Source organism: Mauremys reevesii, linkage group 11, assembly GCF_016161935.1.
Source record: "Mauremys reevesii isolate NIE-2019 linkage group 11, ASM1616193v1, whole genome shotgun sequence".
NCBI classification, from domain to species: Eukaryota; Metazoa; Chordata; order Testudines; family Geoemydidae; genus Mauremys; species Mauremys reevesii.
In genome coordinates, this window is record NC_052633.1 from 27,759,846 (window position 1) to 27,777,482 (window position 17,637).

General features: G+C 40.1%; 1 protein-coding gene across 5 annotated transcripts in view; it reads right to left on the reverse strand.

Annotated features, from left to right (window-relative positions):
• Window positions 1-17,637, reverse strand: part of ANKAR (ankyrin and armadillo repeat containing) — a 52,228-nt gene that overhangs the window by 10,588 nt on the left and 24,003 nt on the right. For all 5 annotated transcript variants that reach the window (XR_005586142.1, XM_039494335.1, XM_039494339.1 and 2 more), the window contains exons 15-23: window positions 16,182-16,423; window positions 15,834-15,987; window positions 15,580-15,741; window positions 11,437-11,543; window positions 9,804-9,926; window positions 7,604-7,762; window positions 6,792-6,909; window positions 5,122-5,231; window positions 1,200-1,396 (exon numbers count right to left, since the gene is read on the reverse strand). Coding sequence is in view for 4 of the 5 variants with exons in the window: in XM_039494335.1 (XP_039350269.1) it covers window positions 1,200-1,396; window positions 5,122-5,231; window positions 6,792-6,909; window positions 7,604-7,762; window positions 9,804-9,926; window positions 11,437-11,543; window positions 15,580-15,741; window positions 15,834-15,987; window positions 16,182-16,423 (1,372 nt within the window). In the remaining variant the exon portion in view is untranslated. The remainder of the gene's footprint in view (window positions 1-1,199; window positions 1,397-5,121; window positions 5,232-6,791; window positions 6,910-7,603; window positions 7,763-9,803; window positions 9,927-11,436; window positions 11,544-15,579; window positions 15,742-15,833; window positions 15,988-16,181; window positions 16,424-17,637) is intronic.

Here is a 17,637-nt window from a genome sequence, read left to right on the forward strand (position 1 = left end):
ATCTTTTTGTTAGTCATACAGCCTAGCACAATGGGGACCTTACCTTTGACCGAGTTTCAATATGCTACTGTAATACCAATAATAAACTAAATACATTTAATTTCTAAATAAGTTATTTTTATGTTTTCACTTCAATATGAATGTCTTTTTTTAATTATAAAATTGTTTTGTTTTTTTATATGGGATTGGAGATGCCCATAACTTACTCTAAATTTTACCATTAATTTTTGGTAGTAGCTCTGAGTATTGAATGGATTTTTATAAATAATAAACAGAGCATTTAAATTTGATGTACAGCTTTTTGACAAGGAGCTAAATGTTGCCTCTATTAATGGCCCCACAATGAACACAACCCAATACATATGCTAAAAAAACAACATTAACATACACCCATTTTGCCAAGAATGAATCCTGTCAGGAGATAGACCAGTCTGTGGAGAGTGAAGGGGGCCAATGCCGAGTCAGTTGCATCTATTCCAAAAATATGTAAATCGTGTTCCAGAACAAACCATCACCATTTCTGGAGGACCTGTGCGTTTTGGGAAAGCATCTTAGCGATGTAAAACTTCTGCTATGTGCTCCCCGTGCTGTGCACAGTATTCTGATTCATGCTAATGCACAGCGTCCTGACAGAACTTGCCCAAGCTTATTACTTTGGATTTTGTCCAATTGACTATTTTGCCTAAGATATCTGCAAATGATAATGTTACATTAATATTTTGGGACTGGTGTTATTGGTTCCTAGTATATCACCTAGGCCAACTTTCACATATACATGTACCCACTTTTGCCAAAGCAAATTGACTAACTGTGCCCACAAAAGGCACTTGCATTAGCAAATATCTTTTTGTATGCACCAATGGCTTAGTTGTATGCACGTGCATTTTTTGCATACAGACCTCTGCTGCCATATTTGGAAAATTTATCCTTAAATATAAAATCATATACACCTCTACCCCGATATAACGCAACCCGATATAACATGAATTCAGATATAACGCAGTAAAGCAGTGCTCCTGGGGGGGTGGGGCTGCGCAGTCCAGTAGATCAAAGCAAGTTCGGTATAACGCGGTTTCACCTATAACGTGGTAAGATTTTTTGGCTCCCGAAGACAGCGTTATATCGAGGTAGAGGTATAATTATTTCTATTTTTTAACTTCAGTAAACACACACCCATATAAATGTACAGCATATGGTACCTTAAAGAAGGAAGCCCCACTTGTCTTTGCCTTTGGAATTCTTTTACAAAATCCTGGCTTATTTTTGCATCCCTGCTGAGGTTATTCATTAGACGTGTGAACTGCTTGGGTTTGTTCCTGCATTCCACTAATAGATGGCGATAAGCAGTGCGGTTAAATGTTAAGTATCCAAGAGCACCAGCTGAGGCTATACGAACCTAGAAGAAACAGAAATGTTGTCCCTGATAATGGTTTGAGGCTGATTATAATTCTGATTTCACATTAAGTAAAACAACTATATTATCAAAACAGCAGGGATGCATGTTCACAGCTCCCAACCTGACAAAACCACCAAATGAGGATCAGAATATTAAAATAACAGAAAAAAACCTCACCAGTAAAACGAAGATAAATTTGGGTCTACCACTGGTAGCCTGATGTACACTTCACGCCTGATCCTACACCACAGGGAGTTTTACTATTGACTTTAATGAGAGCAAGATTAAGCATCTTATAATGAGGCACATGTTGGAAAAGATGAATAGCCATGGGAAGATGAACAAAAGTATTTGGCTTTAATCCATGTTAAGTGTGCCTGATTAGGCAGTTTAGACATAATAAAAAAATTAAATTACTATTAATTTTAATATTTTGGCTAATTCTTAATAATGCTCCATCTATATTTACAATTCTATATTAAAAACAACTTTAAAAACAAGTAATAACAGACCTGCAGTCATACAGTTATCTCAGTGTCTACAGCTACTGGACCTCCTGGTTTCAAATACAGATATCACCCCAGGGGTGAGGTGCCTCTAGGTGTTTCTCCTGTAAGTATGGAACAACTCACCAGAATGCATGCAAGATCAGGTACTGGTTCCCAACCAGATGCTGACCTCTCTAAGGTGGTGGGCGATCCCACAGAACCACTGCAGGAGTCTTCCCATATGCCTTCCAGACCCCCAGTTACTTACAAGCAGGGGCACCCATCACTTTTTACCAGCTGTAAGGACGAGCGATGGGGGGTGGGGGTGAATGGGGGAAAGGAGCGAGTGGAAGGAAGAGCCTCAGGGAGAAGGCGCAGCATGGGGGGCGTATGGTTTGGGAGTCGGTGCTCCCCCCCCACACTTTTAGGGAGCTTCCACCACTCCTGCTCACAAGTGAGGCCATCCTGTCGGGATGGAGAGCGCATTGGGGTTGGACAGCACAGAACTCCAGGGAAAGGAACCAGAGCATCAACCTATTGGAGCTTAGAGCCATCAAGCTAGCCCTACAGAGGTTACAGAACTACTTAGAGGTAAAAAAATGTCCTGGGGAACACAACCAATGTGGCATATAGCAACAACCAATAGGGAACAAGGAGTGTTACTATGCAAAGAAGTAATGGAGATAATGGAATGGGTAGAGAGGACTCTCCCTTCCATAAGGCCAATATACATAAAAGGAGAGCTGAATCCAAAGGCAGACTGGCTCAGCAGATGCATAATCAAAAACTCAGAATGGTGCCTGATTTTGCAGAAATTCAGTCTTCTGGCAGTCGATCTATTCACCAATCATAAAGATGCTACGTGACTCTAGTACTTGGCCAGGGAAGCAGACTTCTGATCTTTGAGAACAGTTGCTTTTTCGCACATATGGCCACAAGGCCTGTTTTATGCAATTCTGTCCTTTCCATTTCTAGGCAAGGTGATCCAGAAGATAAGGCGAGAAGAAGCAAAGATAGCTTCACGCTGGACAAAGAAATCATGATTCTCCAATCTGATAGAACTGAAATTGGAACCACCAGTGCAGCTCTCAGTGAGACCAGACATCCTTTACCAAGTCCCATTTCTCCATCCACACCAAGATTAAAGCATCTAACCAATGGACTGAGGACCTTCCAATGATTTAGAAGCAGCCAGAGACTTGACTTAACCCAGCAGTTTATTCCATCTCTGCTACAAGCCTGAACCAAGAACTTTGCATTTATTGTATGTATTTGATTCCTTTAACCAATTTTAACTCTCGCTTCTTTCTTTTTTCTCTCTTTCTTTCTGTGAATAAACCTTTAGTTTTTAGACACTAAAGGATTGGCATCAGCGTGATTTTTGGGAAAGATATAACTTGTATATTGAGGTGGGTGTGTGGCTGGTCCTTTGGGATCAGAGGAACCTTTTAGTTGATGAGACTGGTTGTAAAGAAACACTCACTTTTAAATCCAGTGTTTTCAGTGGTAATACAAGGACTGAAATGACAGAGGAAACTGCTTTTATTACTTCTTGTTAGCCAGTGTGGTGAAACAGAAGTTTACTTTTGTTGCTGGTTTGGTATATCCTAAGGCCATCAGTCTTGGGGTGTATCTGCCCTATTTCTCAGCAGTTTGTCCTGAATTTGGCATCCTCAATTGTGACCCATTGAGGCACGGTTACAATTATCTACAACTGATAGCCTATTAAGAGAGAAGCCTTAGCTGTGCAAGTGATCTTCCAAAGTGATTAGAACTCTTCTCCTCCAGGCAAGATTCAACACTAAAGGGCGGCTCCTCCATCTGGACTATGTTTAGCTCGTGGTGTGAAGAACATAACAAAAATCCCAAGGATCCTGATATCTCAGATATCTCTTCAGGAAGGGGTAAACAATGGAATTCAGCCCAGCTCCATACCACACCAGGTGTCAACAATAAGTAGCCTCCTATTTTTTGGATCCTCTGGTGCCTTAACAGAGAACCCTCAATAATCCAGATTTTTTAGCACAATCAGACTGGCTAAACTTGTGGTTAAACCATTTGTTCCCAAATGGGACCTCCCATAGGAATTAAAAGTCCTAACCCCACACCCTTTTGAGCCATTGACATCAATATCTCTATTCTACCTATCCATCAAAATCTGTTTTCTGGTCACTATCACATCTGCTAGATGAGTTTTTGAACAGGTAGCTATATTCACATAGGACTCTCACTGCATGTTTCATGATGACAAGCTGGTGTGAAGAATACCGGAACCATTCTTGCCTAAGGTGAATTCATTTTCCCATTCCTCACAGGAGATACTCCTTCCTTCATTCTGTCCAAAGCCACAGCATCTGAGAAAAAGCTATGGCACACTTTAGATGTTCAAAAAGCACTAACGAGCTGTAACATGTGCCCCAAATCAACAAGAAGCTAGGGCTCCTTGTTTGTATCCTTTCATCCAAAGAACCAAAGGCTTAGGGTATCCAAGCTATTAGTAACTATATGGATCAAGCTACGCATCATAGAAGCATGCAAGATGCCAGGTGCTCCAGTCCAGAAGGCATAAGGCACATGCCACAAGAGCTATGATGACTGTATAGGCAAAAAGAACTTATGCTTCTACTTCAGAAATCTGCAGGGCAGCAATGTGGTCATAAGTTAACACCTTTATTAGATCCTATAAAGTGGACTTTCTGCCCTTCACTGAGGCCTCCTGTGGCAGGGATATGCTACAAGCAGTGATCTAATAATAGCATTGCCATTTGGGGCAATTAACTTGGGGTTGGGGGGCGTGTCTCCTTATCTAAATCTTGTTTCTTATTTCTTCCGACTTCTGTTCACTGCTCACCACTTCACATACATCTCAGAATAGTAGTAGATACTACTATTATAAAGGAAATTATCAGGTAAGAAATTTACCATTCATGATCAGGATTTAAGTATTTAACAAGCATACACTGAAACCTTTGGGGGAAATCCTGGCCCCACTGAAGTCAGTGGAAGTTTTGCCATTGATTTCAATGGGGCCAGGATCTTTGTCTTACACAGTTATCTTATTTTTAATATGGTTTTTCATTGTTTAGTGAGGTTTTATAAAATATTTATATTACTACATATAAAGCTAACATTCATCAGCTAATTTTTCTAACAAATAGATTTAATTAATAAAGAAGAAAAATAAATTTAAAACCACAACATGAACATTTTATTTTGGGGAGATGGGAGAAATTTTACCTCTTCTTTATCTGAGTACAAATGATAACAAAGACGTTTGATAGTTCCTAGTTCAGTAATTGCTTCTGGAACACCTGCTCTTGTATGAGCCAGGCTAGCCAATAACTTCCCTACAAATTAATTAGACACTGGAATTACACATCATATAATGTCAAACATATTATCAGTTTGCTCACTTCTAGTCTCCTGCATAATCTTAATGAAATGCTTTGTTTTTTCAAAATGCGTTTAAATATTATCAGTGAAGTCGTCATACCCACAGTCTTTTGTCTTCTGTCATTATTTCTACTTTGATATTCTCAATACGTTTTATATATCTATTGCATCTAAAATGTTGATTTCTGCCTCCAAGAAATTTGCTTTTGTACGAGGAATCATTTTAAAATACTGTAGCAATATTTTATTAAATTCATCTCCTTTATCATCTTTGAGCAAAATCTTGAAATCCTTCAGTTTTTACTCATTTATTACCAAAGTAAAACTCTCATTGACATCTATATGAATTTTGCCTGAGCAAGAATTGAATAAAAATGGAGGGCCATATTATAAATCTACAGTTTGCCCAGGGTAAGGGGCAGCAGGTAATCTGTGCTCCCCCAGAAACAGATGAAGGATTGAATTGTGTCTTAGAGTCACAATTCAGTCCCTGGGTCCTACCTTGTTAGGGGGAGAAAGTAATCTGCTAAATCTTTTTTTCCTAATGCAGATTACTTCTCCCTCTACATTAGTTTAATTATGCTAGGCAGACCACAGGGAGGCATGGGAGTGGGAGTAAAGCCCTGCAGAGGTGACTGCTCCTCTCTCCCTCATGCTGTAACTCAAGATGTGGGTAGCCATTGCAGCAGACCAAGAGATGTCTTATGTCAGGGGTGGGCAAACTTTTTGGCCTGAGGGCCACATCAGGGTTGCAAAACTGTATGGAGGGCTGGGTAGGGAAGGCTGTGCCTCCCCAAACAGCCTGGTGCCCTCCCCCTATCCACCGCCTCCCACTTCCCGCCCCCCGACTGTCCCCCTCAGAACCCGCAACCCATCCAACCCCCCCTTGCTCCTTGTCCCCTGACCGCCCCCTCCTGGGACCCCCACCCCTAATGCCCCCCAGGACCCCACCCCGCTCCCTGTCCCGACTGCCCTGACCCCTATCCACACTCCCGACCCCTTACAGCCCCCCCGGACTCCCACGCCAATCCAACCACCCCCTACTCCCTGTCCCGACTGCCCCCGGGACCACTGCCCCTTATTTAGCCCCCAACCCCTTACCATGCTGCTCAGAGCAGCAGGAGCTCGCCGCTTGGCCGGAGCCAGCCACACCGCCCACGCTGCCCAACAGGAGCGGCGGGCCAGAGCGCTGGTGGTGTGGCACTCTGAGGCTGCAGGGGAGGAAGGGAAGCTGGTCAGGGGCCGGGGGCTAGCCTCCCCGACTGGGAGCTCAGGGGCCGAGCAGGATGGTCCCGCGGGCCATAGTTTGCCCACCTCTTCCTTATGTCCTCTTACTCCTTTGTGCAGGCATTTTGGAAGAGCCAATCTCCTGACCTGAGTCTGTCATCTAATATTAAACAGTAAGTTTCACTATCCTACTGTTCAATATCTCATTTTGGAGAAACAACCATATTTTATGGAAATGCTTTACTTTATATTGCTATGAGTTTTTGCTTATCTTCTATAATTCTTACCTGTTAGAACAAGAGTAGCTGTCTTTTCAGAATTTAGTAGTTCAACTAAAATAGTAACACCTCTTGCAGACAAAGTAACTTGGTCCACATCCACTATGACTCTGGCTAAAACAACAATCTGAAATCAAAGGCAGACAATTTTTAAAAGACACAGATTGTTTAAGTAGGTTTCTTCCATTTCCTTTTTTCCTTATTGTGTACAGTTCTGTACGTTTACATGACACTTTCAACCCTATCACTTGCACTTTGGACCTTTGCCTATTGGCAGAAAAAGGCAAAACCTTAGTATAGACATGTCAGTGCAATACAAGCAATTTTATCCATATAATTCATACATCTTCAGGTTTTACAGACTTTTCCACTACTCTATACATTTGTTGGTTTGTTAAAATGATCTTGATACGATGGTTACTCTTTTCTTATGCTAAATTAAAAACACATAGGGAAAAAACCTGCACTCCTTAATCAGACAGAATTCCTATGGATTTTTGTCTGAGTAAAGATACAGGATCAAGTCTATAGCCAACATTTTCTTCTACCATCAAAAACAGTCCCAAGTTCTGATTATTTTTGAAATAGTTCATGACGGAGACTTGCAGAGAAGACTAGGATCTTTAGAATCTGTAATGTAATCTACACATTTTATAAGTGTTACTATATTCGGCCATTTAAGCTCTTTGAAAAGGACTTTATATTAATATTTTTGTGTAAAAATCAGTTCTATCAGTTATACTAATAACCATAACATTACACATAGGCCCAAAATGTGTAATCTGTTTTGTGTGTTATGAGTAAAAGCCCTATTCGTATACCTGAAATGCAGCCATTGCTTTATCTGTCTCAATTTCTGATCGTAGAAAAGGTTCAAATGTAGAAATCATAATTGCGCCGGTCTCCAATATCAGGAACTGTTGGACAGGATTGTTGTATGCAAAAAGGGCTAAAGCATATCCAGCTCGTAAACAAATATCCTTAAAAAAAAACCCAAAAAAACAAATACAAAACCCCACAGAAACATGCAAGCTCTGAAGTTTTCATACTATCTAAAAATTAAAGAATAAAATACTGTATTCTTTGATATGTTAAAATAGTTACCAACCCCTATCATCATATTTTTGTCTTTGTTTTTATTGATTTTCATATAAATACTGCAGGCAAAACCCTCAGAGACTAGATAATGATAAAAATAACACTCACCACACTGACACTTCTCTTTAACCAAAAAAATCCCCAATCAAGAACAAAAGAAAAAAAAATCCCTCCTGAAACAGACAGAACAAAAAAGGAAATAAATAAAAATTTAAAAAACAAACCCTATCCCTGCAGATTTTCCTGAAGTGTCCCTGAAGTGTCAGACTCCATACAGTCCACTAAGGACTTCACTATTGCTTTTGATTTTACATTGAAATATTTCAGACACTATGGTGAGGGGCAGCAGTATAAAACATAAGGTAGATGTTGTACAGCACAAACTGTGTGATTCAGCTAGACTCTACAGCTGCAGAGGTCTGTTTGTCCCCAGAATGAGAAAGAACACATGCAGAGGCACCCATATGGCTGTCTAGCCTCCCTCACCCCAACTACCAGAAGCTGGAAGATGCTGTTGGGAAGGTACTGAGTATGTGCTAAGCCTCCCCAAATCCACTTCAGAACACTGACACTCTGGCTGACAGCTGAGAAGACTGGATGGATGGAGCAATGAAGCCCAACAGTGATTTTGCAGCTCACTGCTTTGAAATGGAAGTGTGAGTCTGGGAGTAAAGTAAAGGATCTTCAGCCTGAAGAAATCCCTCTCTCTGGTGACAGGGGCAAGAGGAACATGCACATACTCTGAATCTTGCTAACTCCCAACCAATATAATTAACCTTGCTTTTTGTCCTGTGTTAATGTTAGGGACCCAATCCTGATCTCCCTCTGCCCCCTGCAGTAGCAACAGTAAAAGGTTTACTGAGGCCTGAAGTGACATCCACAACTCCAATGAAGGGGGAAAGGAGAGTCAAGATCCATAAAGGGCAGCTTTGGGGGAAGGGCTTAGAGCTCAGTGGCATGAGCTCTCTTCCCGCCTTCTATTCATGGAGTGGGTGCAGATCTCCTCCAACATCCTTCCACATCAGGCACAATTGTCCTCAGGAATTATTAGCATTTCCAGAGGATGTGTCCATGATGGAAAGGACTACCAAGTCACTTACACATATTTTGGGTTTAAGGTTTGACCCTGTTTGCAGTAGTCAGTAGCTTCTTCCTAAACTGAGGATCTTGTGGTCATGAATTTAGTGTGTGCCTTGATTCTGAACAATATATTAGTCTTGAAATTGTGATAGCATTTATACCATTAACCCTGCTGCAACTACTTCAGCCTATCATATACATTTTTAATTTCAAAACTATATGTCCAAATCTAAATAAAACTATAGAACTTATTAAATAATTATACTGTTACCCCTTTTGACTCAAGCTGGTAGCCAACAATTTGGGGTCTTTGTAATCTGTTCCAGTTAGGAGGAGAAATTTGTAATGGAGTTGGAGTTCTTCTCTGATGCAATTTTGTTTATTTACAAAGAATGTACTGTTTCCCTGAACACACAAGGACCCAAATAATATAAGACTGTTTCCTTACTCACAGGCTCAAGCCTCTTTTAGCCAGCACAAGGCCCAAAAGTCTTCTCTCTAGGATTCTGTCAGGGACACACACTGTGCTGGACCAGGCTATGTCTGCAGCTTCCTTCTCCATATGCCTTTGTTTTGGGTGGGGACTGCTATAAATGAGCTTAACTGTTTCTTACAGTTATCAAATTAAGAGCAGCTGTTACACCCACCGGCTTCAGTAAGGTTTAACCCAACCCGTAAGAGTATTAAAAAATAGTTATATTAAAAGGACACACTTTTGATATGTGTGTCTGACATGTGAAGTTCATACAGTAAACATTTGGAGCTCCTGTATAGTAAATTTGGTATGCCAAATATAGAATACTTTTTCCTAAATTAATATTGCTACTTTATCAAGTACAGTACCTTATCAGGTGCATTAAGAAGTTCAAGAACATCACTATAATTGAAACCTTCCTCCTCTTGTAACACAGTCTGTAAATTACTGTTCCTTAAAACAATGCAAGCCAAGGAATATGCAACTTCAACCTAAATATATATTTTAAAGAAAAATGCAGATATTATATACTTACACTTTGCAGAGCAAATTGATGGCATATTTTATTTAATAAACAACAAATCAGTTTATACTAGAAAACTAACTATGTAGGAAAACTCACTTCAACAAAATATAATTGAGGCCAAGACTTAGTAGGTTTAAAAAAAAAAGATTCAATATTTATATGGATAATGGAAACATCCACATTTACACTACACAAAATTTACAAAAAATATATTATTTTTAAGGGATATAAACCTTCATGTTTCATGGCAAAGGTGTTAAGAAAAAACTTTCTGTATGGTCAGGTTACTTCTTAATTGCCCTCTTCAGAGTTTCTTGCGTCTTCCTTTAAAGCATACTGGTCTGCTGATTGACCTCTGGTCTGGACCAGTATGTGAATTCCTATGTTCCTGACCTCAAATCATGATCAGCTTGTGCCTTGAAGTGAGAATTGATTGCTCTTGTAATTTATATACCATAAACAAGTGGTATTTTGTCCATTATAACACAAGGTCTTTGGTTAATTGGTTTATTTATGTAGTTTAAATTATACCTATACTTTAGGATTAGAGACACAAAATGACCCACTTGTAATTCTTGTTCTTTGAAGATAGCAGTAACACTCACATGCAGAGCCATGCTTCTGTATGACCAGATTCATATACATTTTTCAGCCAGTCCTCACCACAGCTTTAATGTCTCAAAAAACTGCTTTAAAGCATTCTGAGCCTGGTCATTCCAAGCTTTGTCATATTCGAAGGAATGAAGTCTCCAGAATTGTGGCTATATTATACTTCTACTTACTGCACCTTTAGAGAAGCAAAGTATTCACATGCTCTCATAGGAGGACAGCTAGCTCAGTGGTTTGAGTATTGGCCTACTACACCCAGGGTTGTGAGTTCAATCCTTGAGGAGGCCATTTAGGGATCTAGGGCAAAAATCTGTCTGGGGATTGATCCTGCTTTGAGCAGGGGGTTGGACTAGACGACCTCCTGAGGTCCCTTCCAACCCTGATATTCTATGACCAGCAGGTAGGTTTGGTCCCATATGCCTCACTGTGCACAGAAAATGTGCCAGTGTATCGAACTGTCATATGTCATTCCCTGCATAAAAAACACACTCAAAAGGGATGTTATGAATTAACACAGGGAAGTCCAATATTCATCAGCAATCAGCTCATCTAGAAAAAACAATTTATTCAAGATAAATCCACAGGGGAAAAACAGAATCCTTTGAAGTTTTAAATTACTTTTGTGATTGCCTTCATACACTTAAAAGTAAATAGTTTTTTAGGCATAGTTTGCAATTATTCCTCAGTAGCTGGCTTTTGAAGTGTCTTGTTAAGGAGGGATATTATTTAATTTTGTTTTCTCATGCTCTAAGCTGCAAAAAGATGGCAAGAAGTGTTCTCAGAAAGTTCAGTTCTCCATATTTTTCAGTCACAGAACATGTTCACACATACATACACACCCCCTCACACACACCATTATTCCACACCTTTATCTGAAGAGAATTATGATTTTTAAGCAGGTGAACCAGTATTGGTAAGGCCTGTTCATCCACTATGTTTTCCTGGCTGACTGGATTGTTTGTATGAGCCACACCTGTAAAAGTCCACATGTCAGATGTAGCCCGTGTAAGACATTTGTGCAAGAGAAAAACAGAAAGCATAAAGAAAAATTGTCCAGTTTATACCTAATTGTGGCAGATTACATAAGAATAACAGTACTATATGCTTTTTACTTGAAATACCTAAGTATTAGAGCTGATCCAGGTGTTTTATCTTTATGTACAAGGACCGTGTGTACATAAAGGTATGCCTGGCTTCTGTTGCTGACAGCTCCCTAGAAAAAGATATATGGAAGAAAGGAAGGTAAATTTGGAGTAAATTCAGAGATGCCCACCAGATGATGAATTTTCATTAACATATTTCCAAACATTAAGTCTTGGAGACTGTAATGAACATTAATTATCCCAAAGGTTGGCTGCCTGAGGGTATTTCTAGTTATAGAGAAACTGGAGAACCACTTTGCCAAAAAAGTCCATCCTACCCTAAATAATAGTGCTGACTAAATCTAAGTAATGATTTCCAAATACATGCATAGATATTTAAAATTCCAGAGACTTGACTATAAGCTGCCTTCAGTGTCACTTTTACTCTTAGCAATTGAACATAAATATTTTCTAGAATGGGTACCTCTGCTTCCTTGTAATTGGGTACAATGCATTTGACTATTTCAGATTCACCATTTAGTATGATTTATCCAGCTGATCTAGCCTCATATGACAAGAAGAGACAGGACAGAGAGCTTATTTTAAGAGGACAAATACATTTTGCCAAACCTGAAGACTCATTTCACATCTGTTCTAAAAACATGTTGTTCTTGGGATGAATGTAGGTTGGGGGAAAGGAAATGATCTGATCTGGTTTATATTAAATTTCAAGAAAATCATAGTAAGGAATTTGGGATGAAAATACCTTATTTTTATAAAATACCAAAAAGAGTTTAGACAAGAAGGTTTTGAGAGCTTGTTAATTTTCCTGCTGTACACGACGACAACAAAAATGTCCTCTTCGGCAGGGGTTGAAGTTGTGGAGGAATGCTGGTACTCTCCAAACAAGTAGTAGATGCAACATTCACTTTCTCATGTCTCTCTCATAGAAATAGCATTAGAATGTGAATGACATGGTTTTCTATGGTTGTCAGGTCAATCATCCAGCGTGACAATTAATTTGGTGGACATATAATACACTGCTGTAAAAAACATTTTGCTTTAAAGGAAAACACAAAAAGTACAAAACCCAAGAATGGTTTTGTACCTTTTTTCTTCTTTATGATATACAAAAAAAGTCCTGAAAGGGAGGCAATTCTCGTGGCAAAAAAGCCTTTTTCCCTCCTTTTGCTTTTTACTTAGAAATTCAGGTTTTGTGCACCTCAGAAAATTCTATGGATGTTGGAGAATTAGTAGGTTTTTACATCAGAGCAATTGTACAAGTAAAACTTGAGTAACTGAAATAAGAAGTGATTTTTATTTAAACTTTTTAAGATACTGGATTTTGGCTTGGGGCTTTTTTTTTTTTGGTTAACACCAATTTAAATATGAAAGAAAATATGCCTTTATTAAGGATTCAACACCTTCATTTAAGGGCTGTGAAAGCATTCAATCCACATATTTAGGTTATCAAACTCTTCAACAAAAATAGGCATGACAAGACTTGACATTTCTGATATTTTGAGGATGAAAACAAGGAGGAAAAAAAACCTTTCAGGCCTTTTTTATACACCATAAGGAAATAAGTTGGCATAAAATTAATATTTTTATTTTTATAATACTCTCAAATCAGATTGCAGTCCCAAAAGAATTTACATTCTTAATTTTTAGATGTGGCTTAACAAATAAGGGTAATAAAAAAACAGCCAAGCAGGATATGATAAGAATTACAAAAATAGGAACACACAGACAGCCAGAGAACAAGACCAACAGCTAAAAGATTTCATATTGCAAAGTTCATGTACATATTCATCAAGGAGTAACCAGCTCCATGTACTAGAACCTTTCTACATGAAATTCACGAGACAATGCAGCACACACTTTTTTTTCCTTTCACTGGGCTGGCTGTTATCAGTGTCTTTTTTAGTGCATGATCAGCCTGTTAGGGTACACTGTATTTTAAAACCCATGGCAACAAGTCTCGGAGCCCTGGTCTACAGAATCTGGCTCACAGGGCTCATGATACGCTATTACAAAAAAAAGTGTAGACACTCTGGCTCAGGCTGGAGCTGGGGGCAGGTTTCAGTGCCCATGCCACAATGTCTACACTGCTGTTTTTAGCACGTAGCACGAGCCTGAGTTTTTAGATGTGGACTCAGAGACTCGCTGCCATGGATTTTAAAAACTGCAATGCAGATGTACCCCAAGTCTTGTCATGGCACTGCTTGCCAAACTCAGCAATGGCCTACTTGTTAAGTCATTCCATCACCCAGTTATAGACCAAGGTACTCTAAATCACACAGAATTCAGCTTAACTATCTCCCCAGATGGTCCCCAGGACCAAGACAGCTGGAAGCAGCATGCTCATAAGAAGCTTCTTCTGAAACATACTGATAGAGAAGCCAATTATGGCAGTGGTAAGCTGGAGCTGGTTCGCACCAGTTCACAAGAACTGGTTGTTAAATTTAGAAACCGGTGTAGAACCAGTCATTAAAGGGGCTGGCGGGTGGGCAAACTCCGGTCCGCGAGCCATCCTGTCCCAGGCCCTTTAAATTGCCACCAGAGCCCCACTGCTGGAGCCCTGGGGTAGAGCTGCAGGGCTCTGGGGGCTATTTAAAAAGTCCGGGGCTCTGGCTGCTTCTACAGCCCCAGCCCTTTAAATAGCCCCCGGAGCCCAGGAGTAGCTGGGGGCTCCCGCGGCTATTTAAAGGGCCCGGGGCTCCAGCTGCCTCTGCTGCCCCGGTCCTTTAAATAGCTGCGGGAGCCCCACCACTTCCCCAGGGCTCCCGCAGTTATTTACAGGGCCAGGGCGGTAGAAGCAGGGGAGCCGCAAGCCCTTTAAATAGCCCCCAGAGCCCAGGGCTGCTGCTGCTACACCGGTGGTGCGGGGTACACTTACCTTACAGGGTGGGCTGGGGCTGGCTCTGACTCTCTCAGCCCCGCCCCAGCCCCCACCACTTCCGGGGGGCCAGAGCTGGCCTTACTTTCACCCCTGGTCTTGGGAGGGGATGGTCAGGGGACAAGGAGTGGGGGGGGGGAGGTTTGATGGGTTGCAGGTTCTGAGGGGGACAGTTGGGGGCAGGACGTGGATTGGGTCGGGTCGGATGGGGTGGGGGGGAGAGACAGGCACGTAGGGCTTGTACTCACCGTGTGGTTCCCTACCGGGTCTTCAGCGGCACTTCAGTGGCGGGGGGGACACGACTGTGTCTTCACTTGCTCCGGGTGAAGGACCCGCTGCCGAAATGCCGCCGAAAACCTGTAAAGAGTGAAGACCCCACCTTGAAGTGCTGCCAAGGGCCTAGTAGGGAACCGGTTATTAGGATTTTGGGAGCTCATCACTGAATTATGGGATAATAACAATGCTGATGCTGACAAAATAACCACAGATTAAGACAATGGTTTATGCAGGGAAATTTCTATAGCAAAGTGCTAACTGGAAACCTTTATCCCAGATAGTAGATCAGAAAGTACTCCTAAGCAGTGGCACTGGGGGATTGGAATGAGAAGATTATTTTCACTCTTGGGCTGCTGCACCAAAACTATTTGTCTACATTGGCACTTAAGTGGTGGAAATTGGCAAGGGGAAGGACCACATAGTGTTTAGCTGTGGCATTTTAATCACTTACACATCACTGAAAGCAATTTTGTGTGTTACATTTCATAGGTATGCTAGGGGCTCCAAACAGCGGTTACCATGACAAAATTATGTAATGTACACAAAGCACAAATTTTGTTCATGGCAAATGATATTTCCTCATATTGAAAAGTTATATTTCAATTCTATCCAAATTTAATACTAAATACAATATTTTCTTCTTTCATTGATATTGTTTCAAACTGGTTTGCATTTTTCCCATTCAAAACCACTTAAGGTTGGTTGGTTTGTTTTTAAAAAAAACAACTTAAAACATAAGAAATTCTACAAACCAATACAAATGGTCCCCAGAGCTCTGATGACACTCAGGAGCGTGCCCTCTGCTATCTTTGTGCTTCTCAACAATCGAACCAAAGGACCAATTCCATTTCCTTCACATATTTGATTTTGATGAAGTTTGCTATCTTTGCTAAGAGCTATGACTGCTTCACCTCCTTCCAAAACAAAGCAAAAATGTATGTTTAAAAACCTCCCAATAAACTGTCCAATATTTTGCTAATTTATGCAAAACAAAACAAGATCTTACCAACATACTGCATTTTATCAGATGGTGACAAAAGCATATCAATAATAAAGTTGTACCCAATCTGTTCTGCCATAAGCTTTTGCTGCTTCAGTGTTTGTCCTGCCAGTGCCCACAAAGTTGTAGCACCTTGTTCCTTAACTGTCAAGTGAAATGCCTGAAAGTTTGAAAAAAGCAAAGTTTTTCCTTCACTAGCAGAATTTTAAGTCTTACACATTTAAAAAACTATTTACTCCATGATATTATGGGTTTTTCAATTATTCCAAGTAACTCAGCCTATTTTACGCTTTTTTCTAATGAACAAATTGATTTAAGACTTTAGAAAAATAAAAATGCAAAGTAAATTCTTGCCTTCAAGAGCTTTAAAAGATATTTTGTTGCTGATTTTTCCAGAAACAGTTTCTGTATATGAGTGTTGTTATCTGATAGTGCTTCTATAGCCATAGCACCTTTCACTTGCACAGTGATTTTCCTTCCACGGAGAAGTTCAACCAGAGGACCAATTGCATCTGCATCTGCAATGGCATCCTGCATCTTCTCATTCCCCCGAGCAAGCTCTGCAAGAGCTGCTGAAGATACAGCCTGTAGCACATCTTTAAATGCACAAGTATTAGTCAAACAGTGATAAGAATCAACAAAATTCTCTCTTTTTTTTTCCCTTAGAAGATTTTATTTCAGATTAGTAGTAATTATGTTTCAGAGAGAGATGTTAGGGCTAATACACTTGCAGCGTACAGATTTAGATAGCTAAAATGCTGACTAAACATTTAGTCATGTCTGACTTCTGGATATTCTTCAAATTTAAATCCTAAGGCTACGATTGTCAGATGCCCCCAAAATCTCATTCACATCACTAATGTGGCCCTTTGAACTTTAATGTTGGCTAAACTTGGTGGTTGCACAAAGCAGTACTATCTTGATTTTATAGAAAGCTTGCAAGAAGAAAATATTTTTACAGGTCAAGAACATGGGAGATTAGGCAGAACACTTCTTGTAAGCTTTTTGCAGATAAATTATTAACCTTAATATTGCATTAATATTGTATTATCACCCATGTATAAATTGTACATATAGGACTTGTTCTCATACACTTTGGGTTGTTATAAATGAAAACCAAAGTATGAAAAAAAAATAGTGAGTAAAATTCTACACCAATGCAACTCCACTCAAATCAATTAAGTTGCACAGGGTAGAACTGAGCACAGAATTTTCCCTGCCAATCTACCCTCCTATGTCTTTTTCTTTCAGGGTCTGCAAATTATTCTGTATTAAAGCCTGATTTGTAAACAAATTTACCCAGTCTGAAGGCAATTTTAAAGTAACTTGCATGGAAATATTGTGAAAAACTAGTCTAAATAGCAAAACATTAACATAGGCAACAAGGGCCTGATTCAAAGCCCACTGAAGTCAATGGGATTTTTTTCAACTGACTCCAGTGGCTCTGGATCAGGCCCTACAACAATCAAGCAAAAATAGTTACTCCTGAGGGAATTCTGCACCTCTGTGCACATGCATAATTAATCGAGGGAGGGAGGAATAGCTCAGTGGTTTGAGCATTGGCCTGCTAAACCCAGGGTTGTGAGTACAATCCTTGAGGGGGCCATTTAGGGCTCAGGGGGTGGGGGGAAACAAAACTGTCAGGGACAGTACTTGGTCCTGCTAGTGAAGGCAGGGGACTGGACTCAATAACCTTTCAAGGTCCCTTCCAATTCTATGAGATAGGTATATCTCCAAATATTAATATATTATATTAAATGAGTCATGCATATTTTTATTTTTTTGCTCAGAAAAAAGCTTCTGCCAGAAA